The sequence below is a fragment of the Planococcus citri genome, chromosome 4 (genome assembly GCF_950023065.1).
Source record: "Planococcus citri chromosome 4, ihPlaCitr1.1, whole genome shotgun sequence".
Lineage (NCBI taxonomy): Eukaryota > Metazoa > Arthropoda > Insecta > Hemiptera > Pseudococcidae > Planococcus > Planococcus citri.
Window position 1 is genome coordinate 15,751,722 of NC_088680.1, and position 24,063 is coordinate 15,775,784.

General features: G+C 33.7%; 1 protein-coding gene across 1 annotated transcript in view; it reads right to left on the reverse strand.

Annotated features, from left to right (window-relative positions):
• Positions 1–739: 739 nt before the first annotated feature.
• Positions 740–24,063, reverse strand: part of LanA (laminin subunit alpha) — a 112,315-nt gene continuing 88,991 nt past the window's right edge. The window contains exons 31-57 of the mRNA XM_065362157.1: positions 22,190–22,314; positions 21,901–22,074; positions 21,675–21,805; positions 21,426–21,576; positions 21,079–21,305; positions 18,197–18,364; positions 17,942–18,104; positions 17,571–17,862; positions 17,348–17,487; positions 17,126–17,259; positions 16,903–17,052; positions 16,632–16,819; positions 16,363–16,559; positions 12,943–13,096; positions 12,657–12,855; positions 12,423–12,559; positions 12,017–12,334; positions 11,731–11,938; positions 11,491–11,655; positions 11,220–11,387; positions 8,038–8,375; positions 7,736–7,947; positions 4,486–4,632; positions 4,233–4,399; positions 3,740–4,133; positions 1,434–1,661; positions 740–1,326 (exon numbers count right to left, since the gene is read on the reverse strand). Coding sequence (XP_065218229.1) covers positions 1,058–1,326; positions 1,434–1,661; positions 3,740–4,133; positions 4,233–4,399; positions 4,486–4,632; positions 7,736–7,947; positions 8,038–8,375; positions 11,220–11,387; positions 11,491–11,655; positions 11,731–11,938; positions 12,017–12,334; positions 12,423–12,559; positions 12,657–12,855; positions 12,943–13,096; positions 16,363–16,559; positions 16,632–16,819; positions 16,903–17,052; positions 17,126–17,259; positions 17,348–17,487; positions 17,571–17,862; positions 17,942–18,104; positions 18,197–18,364; positions 21,079–21,305; positions 21,426–21,576; positions 21,675–21,805; positions 21,901–22,074; positions 22,190–22,314 — 5,344 coding nt within the window. The 3' untranslated portion in view covers positions 740–1,057. The remainder of the gene's footprint in view (positions 1,327–1,433; positions 1,662–3,739; positions 4,134–4,232; positions 4,400–4,485; positions 4,633–7,735; positions 7,948–8,037; positions 8,376–11,219; positions 11,388–11,490; positions 11,656–11,730; positions 11,939–12,016; positions 12,335–12,422; positions 12,560–12,656; positions 12,856–12,942; positions 13,097–16,362; positions 16,560–16,631; positions 16,820–16,902; positions 17,053–17,125; positions 17,260–17,347; positions 17,488–17,570; positions 17,863–17,941; positions 18,105–18,196; positions 18,365–21,078; positions 21,306–21,425; positions 21,577–21,674; positions 21,806–21,900; positions 22,075–22,189; positions 22,315–24,063) is intronic.

The window sequence follows — 24,063 nt, forward strand, 5'->3', positions numbered from 1 at the left end:
CATCTGGTTCGAATTTTCAACGGACACGCAGCGCTATCTATCGGAATAGAATAGAAGCTTCGTTCTGTTTATTTAAAAATCGAAGTTATAAATTTCGGAAATGAAAGCTAGATATGCGCGTGGCGCTATCTCTCGGAATATTTCGGAACTACGTCAAATTCGAGAAATTGAAACTGTTTTTCGATGTTCTCTCTGGGGTAGTTCCGTAATATTCCGAGAGATAGCGCCACGCGCATATCTAGTTTTCATTTCGTGAAATTTATAAACTCGATTTTTAAAGAAACAGAACAAAGTTTCCGTTTTAGTCCGATAGATAGCGCTGTGTGTCCGTTGAAAATTCGAACTAAATTTTTTTATTTTTGATCTTTACTCACGGTTAAAATGGTTGCCTATCGTGATTTTTGCAGGCATTTCACGATTTACGAAGGGAAATTGACCCAACTAAAGCTCAAAATAGGTGATCCTTGACACGAGGAATTCAATGGTGTGATTATTTTCACGTTATTATGGATATTTCTTGGAGAAATCGACGTTTTAAATTCAAATTCGTCGTTTTTTTGATACTTTTATTTTTCACGAGCTTGGAAATTAATTACTTTATGGTTATTAGGTCGAAATTGGTTGAGCAGAAGTTCAATTTAATCGAATTAATCGATTTATCATTCATAATTTTTACATAATTTCACAAAAACGAAGGAATAAAGTCGAGTAAACTTGAAAAAATAATAAAATGAAACAGTTCTACAATCATAATAAGTAATTTACTTTGGTAAAAAATCAAAATCGAAAAAAAAAATCACAAACAATATGAAAAAATAAGTACTTTTAGAATAAGTATGAAAAAAAAAATTCAAATCAAAACAGAAACACGTCATAATCATAATATTATCTACACTGGTAAAAATAATTAAACACACGAAAAATTAGACGTAAAATAATTTTTAAAAAAATATACACAGTATGTTCATAAAACTATACCTACGTACAACATTTTTATACATCATAAATAAATAAAATAAATACAAACCTTCGGACTATCTACTTTTCTAAAATACATTTAAATAGTAGGGCAGACATTATGCATAACGCTTCCAAAGGTCGTGAATGAAGAAAAGTCGTAATTTTGTCCGTTTATCTGCAAATTCCTCATGCATCCGACATATTGGACGTTTGTTTCGATACCTCTAGCGTTAGATAAATCTGGAGGATATCCACCCACGTATAATGGGTTATTGGTGTTGGTTAATTTGATACCATTTGGCTCGGTACCGAATTCGGTTCCGTTTCCGTCCACTGTCAGGATTACCAAACTTTTGGATTTCAGAGCTGAAAAATACGAATGAAAAAGGATCATAATCGTGGATCAAAATAATTACAAATAACGATGGATAAATAAAATTATTGAATTTAAATTTAATACCGAATTTACATACCTTTAATCGAATGCCAACGGTCATCGCAGAAGTAATCCGAGGTCTGAGGTTTGAAAATGGTGTAAAATGGTCCGTTACCGCTGTCCACGGTTAATTTCACGGCTCCGTTGATCATTTGCAAAACTAAGAAGTATTTTTTCGCGTGTACGCCCAATAGAACGCCGCTAATGTTACGTGGTTTTATATCCAAGTTGATCTCGAGGTCTTTGCCAACTTTGAACTGGTCGACTGTAAAATAATAAATTCATTATTAGATAATTGAATATCTTATCATATAAATAGAGCTAAAAAAATCAAGCAGCTCAAAAAATTCAGTTTTGAATGCATTAAGACTGTTTTTAAAAAATTTTGAGCTAAAAATCCAGTCATTTTTTTGGAATTTTTGAAGAATGTGTTTCGCAACAAATCAAAACAGATTGAAATTTTGCAAAAAATTCAAATATTTCAACGAAAATGTTTTCCAAGTATTTTTGAAGAATTTTAAAATGTTTTTCAAGAGTTTTAGAAGAATTTTAAGTCCAAAAGTTAGATCACAATTTACAGAATTTGAAAAATAAATCCAAGAAACTGAGCAGAAATATGTCAAAATTTTGGAAAAAAAATCAAATTTGAACACTTTTTGAGAATTTTTATCCCGAAATTACACTTGAAAATTTCAAAAACCAAAAACTAAATAAGTAAGCAAATCAAAAATTCCTTTCAAAATTTTTGTGAGCTGCATTTTTGAAAAAATTTGAACCCAAAATTGAATTAGGTGGTACTCTTGAGATTTTGTAAAGAGTGTCATGGGAATAGACAAAATTTTTGGAGAAATTAAAATGTTTCAGCTAAAACGTTTCTTTTGGGCATTTTTGAAGAATTTTCAACACCAAAATTGAATCGTTAATTTGGAATTTTTGAAAAAAGTGCCATGCGACTCATCAAAATGAGTTCAAAATTTTCCAACAATTTCAAAAAAAATAATTGAGCAATTTTGAATAATTTTGACCATAATTTCAATCAAAAATTTTTGAGAGCAATTTTGAAAAGTTTCAAAGTCTAAGATAGGTTCATTTTTAAAGATATTTTTGAAAAAAAAAATGTCAAAAGTTTCATCATAACCGGGTATAATTTTGATAAGAATTCAAATATCCCGACGAAAATCTTTTTTGAGCATTTTTAAAGAATTTTGAGCCGGAAAATGAGTCACGATTTTTGGAATTTTTGAAAAACGTGTCATGCAACCTACCAGAATGGGTTCAAAGGTTACAGCAAATTCAAAAATTTCAAAGAAACATTTTTTTGAGCAATTTTAAACAATTTTGATCTCAAAATGGGGTCACTTTTCAACAGAAAATCAAGAATTTGTATCATTTTTGAAGAATTTTAGGCCCAAAATTATGAGATTTTTGAAAAAATTACCACAAGACCTACCAAAATGGACCAAAACTTGAGGAAAATTTCAAATATGACAACGAAAATCTATTTTGAGCATTTTTGAACAAGCCCAAAAATGAGTCATGGGTTAAAATTTTGTCAGAAAATCAATAATTTCATCAAAAACTTTTTTTGAGTGCTTCAGAAGAAGTTTGATCCCAAAATTTGATGAATTGTCCACGTTGTTACAAAAAAGTACCCCTCAACTCATTAAAATGAGTTAAAATTTCAGCAAAAAAATCAAAATTTCTGATCAAAACTTTATTTGAGCATTTTTGAAGAATTTTGACTCCAAAATTGAGCCATGATTCTTGTATTTTAATTTTTTCCATCACAAATTTTTTCAAGCTAGTCCCTTTTTTTGAGACATTTCATTAATTTTCAATCCCCCCCCCCCAACCCTCAAAAAAGCTCTTCGTTGAAATATTTGAATTACTCTCGAAATTTTAGCCTTTTTTTGACAAGTCACATGACACTGTTTCAAAAATCACAAAAATAACGACTCAATTTGAAACCAAAATTCACAAAAATCCTCAAATAAAATTTTGTTGGAAATTTTCGATTTAGCCCATTACAATTTGGACGATCGATACTTTTTTCAAAAATATCGAAAATGATACCCCCCCCCCCCCTCGCTCCTAAATTTCGGACTCAAAATTCTCGAAATTCGCTCAAAACCCATTTTGGTGCAAATATTTGAATTTCTCGCAAAATTTCAGCCTATTTTGACAAATCGCAAAACTTTTTTCAAAAAATTACAAAATAGTAACTCGATCTTAAAATATTTCAAAAAATAGGTACTACAAAAAAATTAAAAAATTTGATCGAAAAGAATTTTTTGCTAAATTTCAACCACCTCCCAATTAAATTTCAAAATCTAGGTTACTTACAAGCTTTCAAATACCCTCCAGTCGCCGGGAAAAAGGTACCAGCTTCGACTTTACTCGAACAAGGTACAACTCCAATGGACAAAGTAGGTTTCTCGTATTCGACGCTGTTCGCCGTGAACTTCCTCAAGCAACCGACGAAAGTTCGATTGAATCCTTGCAAATGTGTCATAACGCTGGTATTCATCGTGGGAACATCAACTCCACCGAGATAATAAGGAGCTGCGATGTTGAAGGACGAGCAACCGATGCTGGTGGTTTGAGTTTGTTGGTCGACCTTCAATAAACCTCGATTTTGATCAATGGTGAACTCGATTGTGTGCCATTCTCCTTCGTTTACTAATGCTTCGGATGTGACTGAAGCAGAACTCGAGCCGCAGACGAACGAGAAGTGTAACTGAAACGAGAACGATACACATGTAGATTAATCAGATACCTATATTGAGAAGTGTGTGGAGGAGGAGTGGGAGCCAAGAGGGATGAGGGCAACACTTACTTTGGATTCCTTGAGGTACAAGGTGACGTAGTCTTTGTGCGTGGGTTCGGTTACGTAGAAAATTATACCATCTGTGGATGCTGTTTTCAATTCCAGCATGTATTCGATCTTTCCTCTTAGTTTCGATTGGTCGAATTCGTAGGTTACGAAACTGCCTTGAGTAGTTCCTACAAAAAAAAATGAAATATCATCAAATAAATTTTTTTATACATATTAACAAATTTCTCTCCAAAAGCGAAGAAAGCATACTCACCGAACCGATTGCCACTCTCTTTAGTGATATCAGGATCATTAGCTGGAATCAAAGGTAGGCAACCAGGAGCAACGGTGACCGCAGAAGGCGGTGTTGTAGTCACTGGAGGCGGTGTTGACGTCCCTGTTGATGGTCCTGTTGACGCAACTATAACAAAAATAGAAGTTAGTTTCCAAAATTATTGTTATTTCAAACAAAATTATAGAACTCAGATTATTCAATATGGTTGATGGGAGAAAGAGTCTACAATCAGACTGGCAGAAAGTGGCTAGAAATCGAATTCGACTGGCATTTTTGGCACAACACATTAAAAAGAGACGGTTTTTTGTAGACATGGATCAGAAAAAAAAATCAGATTTGAATTTTGAGTTAAAAAAATAAAAGAAGGGGTTTGTTCAAAAGTGACTTGGTGACCTGTCAAAATGGGTTATATTTCGACAAAAATGTTTTTTGGACAATTTTAAAGAATTTTGAGCCTAAAATTGAGTCATATTTTTGAGGTTTTCAAAAGATGTCATGTGACCTATCAAAATGAATAAAATTCTTTGATAAATTTGAATAATTCAATGAAAAAGTTTTTTTGAACAATTTTGAAGAAAATTTGAGCTCGAAATGAGGTCACGAGTGTTTCAATTTTTGAAGGTGAGAAACTCAAATAAGTACATATTCATCCTGTATTATAGACAAAATGTTTTTCAAGTGACTTTAAAGAATTTTCAGCCCAAAATTGGGTCAAAATGGGTCAAAATTTCAGCCCAAAATCGAAAATTCTCATCTATACTTTTTTAAGCACTTCTCAAAAATCTGGAGCCCAAAAAATTGAGCAAACTTTCCAAATAATTATGATAATTTCTGAAAATCAACTAAATTTCAAGCCTGCAAATTTTTAAAAATGCTCAAAAAATGTTCAACGAAAATTTTTGAAAATTTCATTTGGTCGCAAAATTTGCATTTTTCACGAAATTTTATTCGGCTTTGATGAGTCAAAAATAACTTCTTTTTTTTTTTCAAAACTGTCAAAAATCATGACCCTTATTTTAGACTTGGAATTTTTCAAAATTGCTCAAAAGCAATTTTATCGAATAATTTTAGTTTTTCTGAAAATTTTTACTCATTTTAACAAGTTACATCGACTTTTTTCAAAATACCAAAAATCTGAGGACAATTAAGAGCTCAAAATTCAGGTTTCAGACTCAAAATTTTCCAAAATTACTCAAAAAAATGGCCCAAAATAATTTTTTTTCAAACTTTCAAAAATCATGGTCTCATTTTAGACATGCAATTTTTCAAAATTATTCAAAAAATATTTATGGATCAATAATTTTAGTTTTTCTCAAAATTTTACCTCATTTTAACAAGTTACATTGTTTTTTTTCAAAAAATCTGAGGACAATCAAGAGCCCAAAATTAAGTCCAGATTTTAAACTCAAAATTTTCCAAAATTGCTCAAAAAAATTTTGGTCGAAATATTACTAAATTTTTCACTAAGTTTTAACCCATTTGGATATATGTTGCATGACACCTTTACAAATTCCCAAAAATTTCTAAACGATTTTGATGCAATTTGGTCACAATGTCACAAAGTTTGAATTTCTCGAGGATTTTTTCCCCTTTTACCCCATTTTGATGGGTGGTTGCATAACTTTTACAAAAGTACCAAAAATCATGAGCCAATTTGGGCTCAAAATTTTTCAAAATTGCTCAAAAAAAATTTTGTTTGAAATATTTAAATTTTTTGTAAAATTTTAACCCTTACAAAACCCTAAATATCTCGAAACGATTTTGAGCCCAAAACTGGGTCAAGATTTTAGAGCTTAAAACTCTTCAAAAAGGCTCCAAAAACATTTTTTTTATCGCAATGTTTGATTTTTTTCGAAATTTTATCTCATTTTGATAGATTGTATGAAACGGTTTCAAAAATGCCGAAAGTCAAAAAACTAATTCAAGCACCAAAATTCTTATAAAAATTTTAAAAAACATTTTTTTAAAAAATATTTGAATTTCTTACAAAATATTAACCCATTTTAGTTGGTGATAAGACACTTTTTCAAAAATCCTAAGATCTCAACTCAATTTGAAGTTTTTAACCAAATATTGAGTCAAGATTTTGGGCTCAAAATTCTAAATTATGTCAAAAATCATAAAACAATTTTGAGATTAAGATTCTTCAAAGGTGCTCAAAAAACATTTTGGTCGAAATATTTGAATTCTTCACAAAATTTTAACCCATTCAAGGTCGCAAGACACTGTTTTAAAAATTCCAAAATCTCAACCCAATCCGAGCCTTGGCTCAAAATCTTTCAAAGTCGTTCAAACAATATTTTGGTCGCAATATTTTCTCATAAAATTTTATACTAGGTACATATTTTGATAGACTGCATGAAATGGTTTCAAAAATGCTAAAAATCATACCCTTATTTTGGGCTCAACATTTTTAAAAATTACTCAAAAAACAGTGTTGTCGAAATATTTAAATTTCTTGCATAAATTTAACCCAACTCAATTCAAATCCAAAATTGAGTCACGATTTCGGGCTCAAAATTCTGAAATTTGTTGAAAATCATAATCCAATTTTGGGATGAATATTCAAAAATGCTCAAAAAACATTTTTGTCGAAATATTTTAATTCCTCTCAAAATTTTAACCCATTAAAAGTCTCAATACACTTTTTTAAAAATTCTAAAATCTCAACTCAATCAGAGCTCGAAAATCAAAGTCAAGATTTATGGCTCAAAATTCTTCAAACTCACTCAAAAAATATTTTGGTCACAAATTGGAATTTCTCAGAAAATTTCATCTAATTTTGACATGTCATATGAAATGATTTCAAAAATGCTAAAAATCATACCCTAATTTTGGTCTCAAAAATTTTCAAAAATTACTCAAAAAACTTTTTTGTCTAAATATTTGAATTTCTTGCGTAAATTTAACCCATTTTGATAGGTCGCATGAAACCGTTTCAAATACCAAAAATCATGACTCAATTTTGGGCTCAAAATTCACCAAAAGTGCTCAAAAAATATTTTTATTGAAATACTCGAATTTCTCGCAACAATTTAACCCTCTTTGATGGATCGAAAGGTCACTTTAGAATATTTCTAAAATATTGTTCATTTTTACTCGAAATTGGAGATGGAAGGTGAATTTTTTTTTGGGTCTAATTTCTAGAGCATTTTGTGAAGGACCAAAATAACATTCGATTTTGAATAGATTTTCAGGTAATAAATCTACAAATACGAGTACACCTTACCTGTAGTACTTGGCACCATATTCTGTGGTTCTTTATCCTTATCCCTATCGTAAGCTCTATCCAGATTGATAACAATTCCATTCAACGTGGCATCGCCCAAAGATCCAACAAATTGACGTTCGATCGCAGCTGTAGCGTCGATATCCGACGGTACACTGCCAAAGTACACGTTTCCTCTCATATACGTAATAGGTGACGGAGCGATTTCCGATCTAGAAAAACCAATTACATATTCGATCAGTACATTAAAATGATTTCAAAAAAATCAAAAACTCAATTTAGAAGACTTAAGCTATGCTTACTTGAACGTATCGAAATCATCTATAATCAAATGCAAAGCGTAGCCATCATGCAAAGCCATCACAGAATGCCACCGGTCATCGTTGTATTTCATGTTCGGTCCAGTGGTGACTTCCGGTTTGCTTCCGATTTTGAATACGAGACTACCGTTACTCAAAGTCAAAGCGAACGAATTCTTGCCATCGGTTCCGTAAGCGATTAATCCGTATCTGGTCAGCGTTTTGATTCTTAATGAGAAACTGAGCGGGTACTCGGTGGACCAATCGTCGGGCGCGACGTTTGTACTAGGCCAGCGGATGTATTTGCGAGAGCCTTCTTCGAATGAGACGAATCGAGTGAACTGAAAAATAACACAATAAGAGGACATTATAATTTTTGCAACATTTCCCAAAAAAAAATGAATAAAAAGCAAACATAGACCTTTTCATTAAAAAACCGACCAAGAACAAACGTCGATTAATTGAACCCCAAAACTCGATGGATATTTCAATCAGAAATTTATTGATCATGATTGAAAAACCCACAGGAATCGACTTATTTGCGACATTTCGAAACCATAATACTTATGATCGATTATATTTGGAATGAAAAATTGATTTTTTTTCAAAGGGTCAAAACTGTACTTTACCTACCTACTTTACAAATTCATCAAAAATTGATCGTGATCAAAAATCAATTGATCGAACCCCAAAAATCGATTCATTTGCGATTTTCGATTCCCACGTGATCGATCATCTTCGAAATAAAAAATCAATTTTAACCCCGAAAATAAATTATATGATCGAAAATCGATAGATCGAACCGAAAAACTCGATTTATTAGCGATTTTCGATTTCATATTATTCGATCACAATCGAAAAGAAAAATCAACTTCGGCCTTAGAATGGATTTTTCGATCAAAAATTGATCATGATTGAAAATTGATTGATGAGACCACAGAAATCGATTCATTTGCGACTTTCGATTCCATAATATGATCGATTATATTCGGAATAAAAAATCGATTTTTCAAGGTCAAAAATATATCTACTATCTACTCAACAAATTCATCAAAAAGTGATCACGAGCAAAAATTGATTGATCAAACCCCAAAAATCGATTTATTTGCGATTTTTTTACCCTCAAAAATACATTTTTTGATCGAAAATCGATAGATTGAACCCTAAAAATCGATTTATTTGCGATTTTCGATTCCATATTATTCGATCACAATTGAAAAGAAGAATTACTTAATTTCGGCTTCAAATGGATTTTTTAATAAAAAATTGATCAAGATAGAAAATCGATTGATAAGACCACAGATATCGATTCAATTGCGACTATCGATTCCATATGATCGATTACATTCAGAATAAAAAATCGATTTTTTTTAGGGTAAAAAATATATTTACTATCTACTTAACAAATTCATCAAAAATCGATCATGATCAAAAATCGATTGATGAAACCCTAAAAATCGATTTGAGTGCGACTTTCGATTTCATATGATCGATTATATTTGGAATGAAAAAATCAATTTTCAGTCTCAAAAATATATCTGCTTCGCAAATTCATTAAAAAATAATCATGACCGAAAATCGATTTATTTACGATTTTCGATCCCATAGGTTTCCCTGATCAAAAGTCGATTATTCAGATCCCACAAATCGATTTAGTTATAATCTTCGATTCCACAAGATAGATTATCTTCGAAATGAAAAAACAATTTCAACCTTTAAAATATATTTCCTGATCAAAAATCGATTGATCAAACCCTTTAAATCGATTTTTCATTGGCGATTTTCGGTTCCATATTATTCTATCGCGTTCGAATAGAAAAATGGATTTCTCAACCAAAAATTGATCATGATTAAAAACCGATTGATCGAACCCTAAGAATCGATTTATTTACGATTTTCGATCCCATACCACGTTCGAAATGAAAAACAGTTTTGGCCCCCAAGTGGATTTCCTTGATCAAAAATCGATAAATCAAATCCCACAAATCGATTTATTTGCGGTTTTCGATTCGACATGATCGATCATCTTCGAAATGAAAAATCAATTTCAACTTCACAAATATATATTTCCTGACCAGAAATCGATTGATCGAATTGAACAAATCGATTTATTTACGATTTTTGATCCCATATTATTCAACCACATTCGAAATGAAAAACAATTTCGGCCTCCAAGAAGATTTCCTTGATCAAAAATTGATCATGATCGAAAATCGATAAACCAAATCCCACAAATCGATTTATTTGCGATTTTCGATTCGACATGATCGATTATCTTCGAAAAGGAAAAATCAATTCTAATTTCAAAACTATATATTTCCTGACCAGAAATCGATTGATCGAATCCTACAAATCGATTTATTCACGATTTTCGATCCCATATCGTCCAACTGATCCAAGCACGTTCAAAATTAAACACAATTTTCATTTTCATTTCCAAGTAAATTTCTCCGATCAAAAATTGATCGTGATCGAAAATCGATTGATCAGATCCCACAAATCGATTTATTTGCGATTTTCGATTCCATAATTATTTTTCGATCATGTTTGAAATGAAAAATCAATTTCGGTCTCAAAATAGATTTTTCAATCAAAATTGAAAATCGATTAATCGGACACCACAAATCGATTTGTTTGCGATTTTCGATTTGAAATGATCGATCATCTTCGAAATTGAAAATCAATTTCAGCTTCAAAAAAAATATTTTCTGATCAAAAACTGATCATGATCGAAAATCGATTCATTTGCGATTTTCGATTCCATATTATTCGACCACGTTCGAAATGATAAATTGATCATGATTGAAAATCGATTAATTAGACACCATATACCTAATCGACTTATTTGCGATTTTATGTGATCGGTCATCTTTTGGTTCCAAAAATATGTTTTCTGATCGAAAACTGATCATGATCGAAAATTGATTGATCGAACTCCAAAAATCGATTTATTTGCGATTTCAAATTCCATATGATCGATCAGCCTTCAATTCAAAAATCGATCAATCAACCTCAAAAAATCGATTCATTTTCGAATTTCGATTTGATACAATCGATCACGCTACAACTGGTGGGAAGGTGAAGGGAGGAGAGAAGAGGGGAAAATATAAGGTGGGTTAATCTGCTTAGAGACACTATGCCAATAAGATCGACAACCGTTGAAACAAAATACTTATCCTAATTACCTTATCAGGGCATCCGGAAATAATTCCATGACTATTCAGGTTATTATTGAGATCCATCATGACGTCATTGATTTGCAAAATGTCGATACATCCTTCGAATCGGTCCTTGACCACATCGCTGAGTTTGTGATCTCCGGGATAACCTCCGACATAGAAGTAATCAGTGGTCTGCAATCCGAGGGAAAAAACATTAACCATAACATATTATAAGATAGGTATTAGGTACCTATCGAGATTCACCGCATCTCTGTCAATATTCAACATTACTCACTTGTAACTGTCCTGGACGATCGTCTGATGTCTCACTACGAATAACTACATCGTCAATAATCAAATCTCCTTTATTATTTCTTCTGTTAGCTGAGATTTTATGCCATTGGTCGTCATTATATTGGGTAGGAGTGTGGAACGATTTCAAACCATTTCCAATATTAAACTGAAAAATAAAGAAAATTTAGTAAAACTGCTTCTTATTCCATTATAATTGATGTAGGTACTAAAAATTCCATACTTGGAAGTAAATAAATCCTAAACGTATATCGATCGATATAAATGCGGTATCTTTATAAGCCAAAAATATCAATCCGTTCAGAGCAGTGGTTTTAAAACTGAGCAATATTTCCGACTTATCCAACAAAGATATACCAGTTGGCTGAAGTACTACGTAACCATCACTGAAACGACATCCTTTCGATACTGAGGTTGGCAGGAGAACATCTCTGTAACACGTTAAACAGTCAATTCCAGTTCAAATTCTGTACCATAAAAAAAAAATACAGAAACGAATCAATTTTTACCTTTCAATGGCTCCATTAATCAGCGAGTTGATCGGAACATTGGGCAAACCACCAGATACAGAAACGAAATTCCATAATCCGACTGGAACTCCGTCGACGGTTAATTCTTCGACTTGTCCGCTAAATGTGGGCGTTTTGATGGCTTTGGGAGCTTCGAAGGTGGACGGTAATCCACCGATGTAGAATTTCGAGTGATCCTTGTCTAAATTCAAGACAGAACTTTGACCAGGATAGTAACCGGTTTCTGAGATACTGAATATTCGATCAGATTTCGGGCTTTCTTGTACAGTCAACGTCAAATTCACTCGTTTACCGATTCTGCAATAAAGTACGTAAAATTTTAAAATAATTTAATAGACTATAAAAACATTTACTTTCTCATAGCACAATAATTAATTAATTATACCTCATTATTTCCACCTTGTACCATCTATTATCGGCGACGAATGTTCGATTATGGACTAAATTCGTGATAAACCTTTCTCCCAGGCTCGATGTCAACAGCAAGTATCCGTTTTCGATCTCCAAAGCTAAGAAATCCTCCTAAACAAATGGATCGATTTTTTCATCAATTATTATTTGTCCATCTCCAGGAATCTCAAAAAAAAAAAAAAAAAAGTAAATTCCAAACAAAACTCACAGTTTTTGGTCTTCGGATTTTCTGGGTATCTCGTTTCCTTCTTGAATTGGCTTCGTTGCCGACATAAAGCAACAAACCGTTTCGCTGACCACTCTTGAAGTACAAAGATAACACGTTACTGGATCCTTGATCCAGCATGCTGGGTGGTATTGGAAGCTCTACGGCTGTGTTACGATTCAGTGACATTCCTACTTTGATCCTGTGAAGAAGAAGGAAAAAAAAAATAGGTCAAGAAAAATTCGATAGATACCTAAGCAAATGATGAGAGAGGGGAGAGAATTCTTACTTGGCTGCCAAGTCTCCTGTGATGGTGATTTTCTGTTTCAAGGTCTTCAGCAGTTCTTCGATCGTTGCTTCTTTAACTTTCAATTCATCCGGTTTGGTTTTCAATTTGTTCATAAGAGTTAATATTTCCGGATCTTGTTTTTCGATTTGATTCACTGAAATGAAAAGAAAACAAATGTTATTCGAAATTATACAATAGAACGTAGCGTGGTTAATTAATTTGAATCGTTCGAACGTGATCGGGTTATTTTTACCCTCTCATTGCCTCCTGCCCCACAAATCGAGGGGCTAAAGAGATACTGAGGGATCGAATACGAAAAATAAGTAAATATTCGAACTGAGCAATATAGAATCACAGGAAATCGATACATCACACTTCATTTTCAGAACTTGTAATTTTTTTCCAAAATTGCGGGGAGAAGAGGGGGTTTGGGGGGCACCCGTGAGTCGTATCCAGAAAATAAGTGGATATTCGATTTTAGCACCTTCGAAAACCTAACAAACGATATGCTACACGTCATTTTCAAATTTTGAACCTCTTACACCCCAATAAAACAGCACCTGAGGAGGAAGGAGAGGGGGATGAAGGCGTCTGATCGAAAAAATAAGCGGATATTCGAACTCAGCATCATCGACTCATCAACAATCGATATGTCACACCATTTCAAAAAATTTTCGAATTATGATCAAAATTGGAAACACACGACCGAAATGATTCACACACAAAAGATGGCCCGGTTCCGGTAGCCTACTTCGGGAGTTACACTACTTTGGAAATTTCCTTCCAGAAAAAGAGGACGAGGTCTGAAGCTGAACAAAATTAGAGCGGAATCATGCGACCACAGACCACTCGTTCGCGAACGATTCAAATGACTCGCGCGAAAAATCATCAATGAAGGACCTCAGCAAAAAACGATCTACTCGTTCAAATAATTGCGAACGACTGAATCATATTTTTTTTCTTCCTCAGGCTTGAAGCAAAAATACTACAATCGTTCACGAATGAACGATTCGTCGTGGACTTCGTTCGTGAATGATTCTAATGATTCATTTAAAACCGAAACAGTTCGCGAACGATTCATTCACTAAGAAATTCGTTCGTGAATGATTTCAAAGAGTCACTACTCAAAATTGAAAATTTAGGAGAAAAACTGTCCCAGAATTATCAGAATGATTCACCAAAACTCGACAGACAAATCGTTTCTGAATACAACCAGTCGTTCACGAACGATTCGAATAACTCGCTTGAAAGATGATCAGCAAACGACCTCAGCACAGAACGATTTAGTCGTTCATTCGTTCACTCACAAACAAATATTCGTATTTTTTCAAGCAATCGAACTTGAATCGTTCGCGAACGATTGATTACTTGAAAAACTCGTTCGTGAATGATTCGAACAAATTATACATGAAAACACTGCTGCCTGCTGGCGAACAAATTGAGTTGAAATGAAATAATGAATCACTCACAGCTCACAAAGCGGATATTCCAAAACGTGATCAGTCGTTCGCGAACGATTTGAAAATCAACCATAAAAGACCTATAGTCGTTGGTAAACGACTGAAACAACAGAACTCAACTCGTTCGCTAAGGAACGGTTCATTAAGAAATTTATTCGTACAAGATTTTAAAACAGACTTCTTTATGAAAATCTGAACTAGTTCGCGAACGATTTTAATTTAAATAATTGGTTCAGAAAAAGGATGTTTTTCAAACGGCCTTAGAATAACACAAATGAATCGTTCACAGAAAGAATGAACAGTATTAACTCAACTCTCGAGTAACCGAACTCACGCGAACGTCCCGAACGACTGATTCATTCTAAATTCGTTCGCAAATGATTCGATCGATTTTCGTTCAAAATATTCTGTTCGCGAGCAAATTTAGGTGGAAACGTGATTATGAAAAAAATAAATATTTGATTCATCCACAACAAAGTCATAAAAATATGATGAGGCGTTCGCGAATGATTCGATTTCGATTTTCGAATAACTCAAGCAGATAAGATCATTCGTAAACGTCCTCAACATGAAGCTATCTAGTCCTAGTCGTTCACGAATTACTCAATAGCATTTTAGAATGAAACAACGCCACATCAGTGCTGGAGTCGTTCGCGAACGAACGATTTGACAAGAAATTCGTTCATGAACAATTCGATAGATTCACTTGGGAAATTTTGAAGAAAAAAAAAGTTGAAGAACAATCCAAATGATGCATTAATATTACCAGCAGGGAAATATCACTCAAATCGAACCAGTCGTTCGCGAACGATTTGAATTTAAATAATCGACCCGGTACAGAAAAATGATGATTTTCAAACGGCCTCAGAATAACTCAAATGAATCGTTCGCAGAAAGAATGAACAGTATTATGTCAACTCTCAAGTAATCAAACTCACGCAAACGACTGATTCATTCTAAATTCGTTCGCGAATGATTCGAACGATTTTCATTCAAAATATTCTGTTAACAAGCAATAATTCAGATGGAAACGTGATTATGAAATATGAATCATTTCACAACAAAATCATAAAAATATGCTCAGCCGTTCGCGAACGATTCGAATAACTCGAGCAGATAAGATCATTCGTAAACGTCCTCAACATGAAGTGATCTAGTCTTTCACCAAATTACTGAATAATATTTCAGTATGATACAACGCCACATCAGTACTGGAGTCGTTCGCGAACGAACGATTCAAAGGGAAATTCGTTCATGAATAATTCGAAAGATTCACTTGTGAAAATTTGAAAAAAAAAATGTTGAAGAACAAATTCAAATGATACATCATTGCATCAATATCATCAACAAAGAAACAGTACTCAAATCCAACCAGTCGTTCGCGAACGATTTGAATAATTTGTTTGAAAAAATTGATAATAAATGACCTTAGCACACGAAACGATTCAGTCGTTCATGAACGAACAATTAATAGTATTTTTTTCAGGCAATCAAACTTGAATCGTTCGTGAATGACTCGAAAGATTCATTCAGATTCAGACGATACAAATATATGTAAAATGAATCATCCAAAAAAAGTCCTTCCAAAAGGCGAACAATCGTTCGCGAACGATTCGAGTACCTCGTGTCAAAAAAAAAATTGTAAACGACCTCAACAGTACTAGTCGTTTGCAGACGAACGATTCACGAATACGAGCAACACTCACGATGTACTTTTAAACGCTCGCGAACGACTGAATCTTTTTTTTTAATTGAAAAAATAACTAGTGATAAACGATAAATATTTTGATAGGTACTTTAATTTTATAATTTTTCAATTTTTTCCTTAATAAGACCAATTCGAATTATATTTGAGTAGTGATGAACGACTGATTCACTTTCTGAAACTGTTCATTCCAAATTTCTGACGCATCTCCTCTTAAAATAAATTATTAATCGAAGTAGGTACCTATCTACTTACGATAACTTCCAATCTGTTGAGCAGACTTCCTCGTATCGTCCAATTTACTATACAACTCCTTAGCCTGAGTCAACTTTCCAGGTAATTCTTCGGCAATATTTTTCGTATCCTTCATCATATTCGTAGCTTTATTCGTCGCATCATCGGCATTCAAATTTTTCACCTCTTTACCTTCAGCTTTCTGTTTCTCGATAGACCTAATAAAAAATCATTATTTATAACCCCGATTTCCAAAAAAATACTGCTACATAAATCCGCAACATTCTTACTTTTTCAAATTATCAACTTTCTCGACGGTTTGATTGATACTTTTAGAGACAGCTCCCTGTTTCTGTAATACATCCGTCAACTCGGGAGACAATTTCTGTTGCACGTCAGCCAGCGTCGTTCTAGCGCTCTCGAGTAAATCACTAGATTTTTCGTTGGAATTACGCACTTTGGTATCGATACCTTGCAGCTGTTGACAGACAATTCAAAAAATCAAAATCCTCACTCCAAGACTAGAGTCTTTATAATTTTGCATTAAAATCCCAATATTACTTTATCTTCGGTTGAATTGGCTGCAGTCTGGGCATCGGTAGCGTTTTGCAAAGATGCACCCAGAGCATTTGCGATATCCTTGTACGAGTTTGCAGCTAAAACGGCGTGATCTGAGACATTTCTTTTGATAATCGAGTTGAGAGTTGCCGCCTGTGTAACAAAACCCGAAACATGAACAAATCTGTTTCAGGTAATCTGCGAAAAAAACAAATCAAAGACTCACTTGGCGCTCCAAGTCTTCAGCGTGAGTTCTGGCATTAAAGACTGGCGCTCTGTTCAAATTTATACCATCGCCTAATGTCTTCAGGCTTCGCTCTACTTCCTCTTTGGCTTCTTTCAATTTCATGAAGTTTTGAGCTACAAAATTGAAAAATATAAAAATATAGGTCCCTCCATCGCGAACAGGTGATTTCAAGTACGTAATTTTAAATCATCAGAAACTTACATAATTCTTCGTAATTTGGTTTACTTTTACTCAAAGCTTGGGTAACGTTTTCAATTTGTTTACTCGCATCGTTGATTACTTGCTCAGCTTCCGAGGTCGCAGCTTTCAGACTATTAATTCTTTCAAGGAGTTTTGCTTTCCTACAAAACATTCTTCATTAGTACCTCATCCTGACAACCTTAGGCATCTCGAATATTAAGAAATACATTTCTGAAAGACTTACTTATCCGCTTGATTATCATTGGACGCTTTCACAGCCAAACTCTGAGCTTGTTCGGTGTAATTCTGCAACTCTTCCAATTTGTTTAGTAATTTTTCCACACTTTTCTTGGCAATTTCTAGATTTGCAGCTGATTTATTCATCGGAGCACCGAATTCGCCAACTTTGGCTAAGAGTTCGATGGCCTTTTGTTGAGCGGTCTCAGCATCGGTTCGTATTTGATCATCTATATCGATATCTAGTATCCGTTGCAAGATCATTTTACCTTCGGTGATCGCGTAATTTGTTTGAGGTCCTGGAAAAATAACGATTTGATACGAAATTCTACAGATAGGTAATCGAGAATATATTTATTGTATTTTGATGATAGATACCTGTGCCAGTATCCAAGTTATAGAATAAGCTTTCGATATCGTGAACGGTCATTCGAGATCTATCTTCGACTCGGTACACTAGGAATTCCACATCGAGGGCGTTCATCTTGGCGTCGTTGATTTTTTTCGTCGATGAGGCCAAATCATTGTAAATTGATTGAATCTGCGATCAAATACAAAATCATTAGAAAATAGGTACCTATAGCCTAAGCTTGAAAATAGAACAGATGTGACGTTTCACAAAATTATACGTACCTTTCGCAGAGAAGTATCCTTCTCTCTTTTAACGCTGTTTATTTTGTTTTCATACGGAGTCAGATCGAATTGAGTGCGAACCACGTCGCTGACATTCGGAGTCAACGCACCAACTATATCGTTGATGTAAGTCAAACGAACCGAGGTGAAAAAGCCTTCAGCTATGGTCTGGAAAATCAGAAAAATCGTTATTGCTTCAAAGTAAACAGTTCAAAAAGTTGGTGGTAAATATTGAGACAAGAAGATCTCCTCAAAGGTCTAGGAATTCGGAGGGCAAAGGGGCTCTTACCACCGCAGGAAGGGGGATCCAGAGTACTTTTGTGGTAAAACAGGCGATCAACCAATTTTTCCTTTTTTGAAAATATTGATTTTTTGGAGTCCAGGATTCTCAACAGAAAACCACAAAATTCTCTACAGAGTGTTCAATTTAAATTATTCAAAGAAATTATTTTCTCTTCGAATTTTTTTTCAGTTTTCAAGGGATTTTTTTTCAAATTTCACAGATTTTTCAAATATCAACAAACAAACTTATTAAGTAGCTCGTAGTTGTTTATAAAGCTAGAATCAGGAAGTAGGTTAGCAGGAACTTTTTTTGATAGTTCGAATTTTACCACCTCTTCAATAAATTGTTCCAATTTCCTAGAATTTTATTGCTAAAAAACAATAATACCATTTTTCGGGGGGGGAGGGGGGAGAAGGATTTATAAGCACGAAACCTTGTGAAAATGGCAAAAAATCGTTCAATTCGGTAATTTTATTTGGTAAAAATTTGTAATGAATAATCTGGAGACAGTAGGGATATTGGGACCAACGATGAGACAAGGAGGGAGGAAGAGGGGGGAGGGGGTTAAGATGTATCAAAATTTGAAAATGAAGCACTGATTTTTCAAACGTTTTATTCTCATTGGCTTTTCCAGCTCTAAAAGCACAATCAACTCACTAATGAGCTACTCCCCCTCCCCCCCACCCACCCAAAAAAAAATTGAAAAATTTGGGAGCGTTTACACCTCCTTCCCGAGCATATTTCAAGTTTCTCATGTCCCAAATTTGAGTATTTTTTTCAATTCATAAAGCAAAAAATTATTGAACAAGGCGAACAAACATAAAAAACGTTGAAAATCATACAAAACTAGGTAAAATATACACCTACCTATAAAAATATCTGCTCAAAATGCAGAAAAAATGTTCAAAATATTATAACAAAAAAGTACTTAACATTGAAATTTGAAAAAAATACCGAAAAATTGCTTAAAATTAGGAAAAAAATCAGCAAAAATGGCACAAGTCAAAAAAATGATTAATAAAAACAAAGAGAAATTTTGATTTAAATTGCGAAAAATTTTACAAATTTTCAAAATGTACCATGTACCTATGCAAACGATTAATAAAACATTGCTGAAATATTACGAAAATGTCTGAAAAAGAAGTGAAACTGGATAAATACCATCAAACAACGTAAAAATTACCCTATAGAAAACACAGTAAAAAGTATTCAAAATGCACCAAAATTTGCGAACAATAAAATGATTTGAAAATTATTGAAAATCGTGTCAAAATAGATAAAATGTCAAAATTTTAATTAGAATTACACAGAATAGGTATTAAAAACCTCAATTTGAAAGTAAAAAAAAAAAAAAACTCAAATTGCTAAACTTTCGTACAAACTGAAAGAAATTAAGGAAATGTTGATACATTTTTTAAAATTAGTACCAATGCAACAGAAAATTGGACAAAATGGCAAAATTTACAATACATTTTTTCAAAAATGTTAAAAATATGATCAAAACAAATGAAAAACGGTGCTAAATTTGTTCAAAAAAGAGATAGTGATTAAATTCAACTCGAAACCTATGTAAAATATTTGAAAAAATCTTCAAAAAATCGACACTGACTTGCAAAATTTGATTAAATTTTTTTGCAAAAGACGATAAAATAACACACTTCTGCTCGAACTTTATAAAAATATTGAAAAAATTGGGGGAAAATCGCCAATAGGGAATCAACATCTAAATGGCAAAACTTACTCAATTTAAAAAATTTTGAAAAACATCACAAAATAATGTAAAATAGAGTAATTTTGTTGAAATCTGGTGAAATATTGAAAAAGATGCAGGATGCACCATTAATGCGAAAAAAAATCCTAATATCAAAATTTGAATCAACAAATTTTAAAAAACGACATTCTGGTGAAATATTGAAAAAGATTCACCATTACCTAATTCAAAAAAAATCCCAAAAACAAACAACAAAATTTGGTTTAAAACACTTTAAAATACGACAAAAAAACATTTACAAGGTTGCCTGCAGATGCAATAAAACAAATTATGTAAAATCCGATACAAAACGTTGAAATGAAGAACAAAAATAGAATACTGACAAAATTTTGCAAAAATAATCAAAACTTGGCGAAAAATTATCAAAATTTGCATAAAAATAGTCAAGAACAACTCAAAATTGAAAAATTTATGCAGAAATTCTGTACATACTCAATTGCAAAAAAAGCTCTTTTTTCAATACGTATTTTGTGCAACTTTTAACCATACTCGTCGAAATTTAAGATCTAATTTCTCGATTTATTACGTTACTTTCAATTTTTTGGAAAATTCAACCTACGTATTTTTAGCAGATTTTTGGGCTATTTGTTTAATTTTATGTCCTTTCAAAGATATTCCATCAACTGTTTTTAATTCCTTAAAAATATGAGAAAGTTGAGAAAAATTCAATACAATAGTGGGAGAGGGGGAGGGGGGAAAGAAGAATGTATCAAAATTTGAAAAAACGACATTCGAGGTAATTTTCGCTATTCCCAAAAATAAACGATGTGAGCCACTCTTTGCCTTCACAAAAAAATTAAAAACAAATGATCCAGTATTACCACTCACCGGGAATTTGGTATAAACCGGTTCGAAATCCTTGTGAAGCTGATCGGTAACGTCTAAAAGACCATGAGTACAATTATCGCACGTGAAGCATCCTTCATTCTGTATTAAAACTGAACGATATGGACACGTGTCACATTTATCGCCAACAACTCCAGGTAAACATTGACATAGACCAGTTGTGGTATTGCATCCGACTCCTATACTGTATCCGATATTGCAACCGCAAGCTGTAAAATGATGAACACATTTTTTAAAAAAAAATAATAATTCTTAAATTCCCAATTAAGCTGAGGGGTTTTCAATTGTGACGTGTTTTTAAACGTATTACTGCGGATAGCCCAACTTACATGTACATCCATTTTCAGTGTATTTCCAATATCCGGCCGTGCATCGATCGCAAGTCTGCCCAACGACTCCATCTTTACATCGACAATATCCTGTCAAGTCATCACACTGCGAACTCAAACTGGCATTGGCGCAGTTACACGCTCTGCATCCCTAAAAACAGATCAAAAAATTACACCAACGATCAAAAAAATCTGAGCACAAGAAAATATGATCTAAAAGAAAAAAAAAATAATAATCAATATGCCTACAGCGCAAGTAGTGAAACCGTAGTGATTATCAGCACATCTGTCGCATTTCTCGCCAACGATGTTTTCGTAACATGTGCATTGTCCGGTACGATGATCGCATTCTTTCGTTCCACAGGTATCGCAATTGCAAACTGAACAATAAAATAGCAAAGGTCAGGACATGATCGTAAAAATTAACTCACTAATCAGTGAGAAATGAGAATTCAATTGTGAAGTTCATATTTACGTTGGCAATCTTTGGCTTTGAGAGCATCTCCGTAGTAACCAGGAGCACATCTTTCGCAAGAGTCACCAGACGTGTTATTTAAACATTTCAGACATTGGCCAGTAATTGGGTGGCAAGAGTTCACTTCGGATGCGTTGATATTTCCGTTACATTGGCAAGGAACGCATCGAGATCCTGCAGTAAGAATATTAATTTAACTCTTGGATTTCTTCAAAAAAAAAATTTCCCCTTTCGAGACAACATCAAGGTGGAAGATGAAGACAAATTTGTAGGAAAAAAAATGACTCACCACTTTCAGAGGGGTTGCCATAATACCCAGGTGCGCATCTATCGCAACGATCTCCGGTGTACCCTTCGACACAATCGCAAATGATTCGATCGCCTGATTCGCTGATATCACAACCGGTTGCAAAACTGAAACAAAAAATCATCATCGAGTTACTATTTATGTTTGAAAAATCGTTCAGAATTAAATAAATATTGAATAATCATATGTAACTTGATGGATGAAATCAATATCATGAGTTCTTTATAATGAACGTTAACCATAATCTGGGCAGGACAGAAAAATCGATAGGTAGGGTGCATCTGAGCTGATTTGACGTGCGCGTATTACCCAGGGATGTAAGAGAACACATCAGATTGAATCAGATCAGACCGGTTTAAATCTGTGATAGGGGGAAAAAGAGAAAAAATTCACAAAGAGCCTTCCCCTATGAGATGGGTGAAATGGCCTTTGATCCATAATGAGTAGGAAGTGGTCGAAAAAGTCACCCTTGATGTAAAGACTCTTCATTCAAATTTTCGACTTCCCACCCCCTCCCTTTTCGAAGAAACCGTTCCCTAAACATAAAAAACTCAAAGTTTTGTTTTCTGGAGGAGGAAGGAGGAGGGGGGGGGGTGATTAAAATTTTTGAAATTTTCACAGATTATGTACACTGTATCTACATCATGTAGGGGTACACACAGTAATTTTTTGAATTTTTTTCTCCCTCCATTTTCTTAGTTATTTAGGGGGTTGAAACTTTGAACCTTTTTTTAAAAAAATTTTGAGGAAGGTACATGTACATGGATAAATTTTTTTTCACAACTTGATGATACCCCAAAGTATAACATATTATTTTCCCAAGGTCCCAAGAGGGGGGGGGGGTGCAACATGATCAAAAAAAGTAAGTTTGAAAAAAACATGTACTTATCTCCCGCACCACCGCGCGTTTTGTCAACTCAGTTCCACGGCACCACCGTGAGAAAACTTCAGCTATCGCGCGCTCTCAAACTTGGATTTCTTTTTGAGAACCCTATTGAAATACCATAAATTGCCATCAACGTTTTTTTTTGGTGAATATCTATTAGGGTTTTCTTTTTTTTTTGACCATGTTGCAACCCCCTTTGGGATCTTGGGAAAATTATATGTTATACTTAAGGGTATTATTAAGTTTTGAAAAAAAAATTCAGCCACGTACCCACCTCAAAATTTTTTTAAAAAAAGGTTCAACGTTTTCAACCCCCTGAAAACCTAACAATATGGAAGGGAAAAAGCTATAGGTGGATAAGTATGGTGAATTTTCCCCCGGGAGCTTCAGGGTTGATATTTGCATGGAAGGTGGGTACCCTTGAGCACCTTCCGTCAGGAAAGTTTCAGACCCCCGCCCACCCGTTTTTGAGAACCCCCCCCCCCTTTTCTGAAATTACAACAAACATTTTCTTCTCATCCCCATGTGAACATTGTGAACCGATTTTTTCAATTTTTTGGTATGTTGTAAACATCCATAAGAGGTATCCCCATAAAAAATTTCAATCCCCCATATTTTCCCCTCAAAATGGTGTTTTTTAGTTTTGTTTGCCTGTTTTAGCAATTATCATCATTCGGCACAAAAATGCGAATAGCATTTTCAAGTGTGTTTTTAACCCCTAAAAAACATATATTTTTTTCAAAAAAAAATTTTTGGTGGGCAGTGGTCAAAAATTGAAAAAACCAACAGAGGGGGGTTAAAAATGGATTCTGGTGTAAATTATTGTTTTTGGTAAACGAGGTGTCGTTTCCATATGAATCGAACCCCCCGAACACGAATATGACGTCCAATTTTGTATTACCTTCATCCACACCCCTCCAGTGCCCCTGCCCCATCTCAATTTTTACTATATTAAGAGTTGAGCTATTTT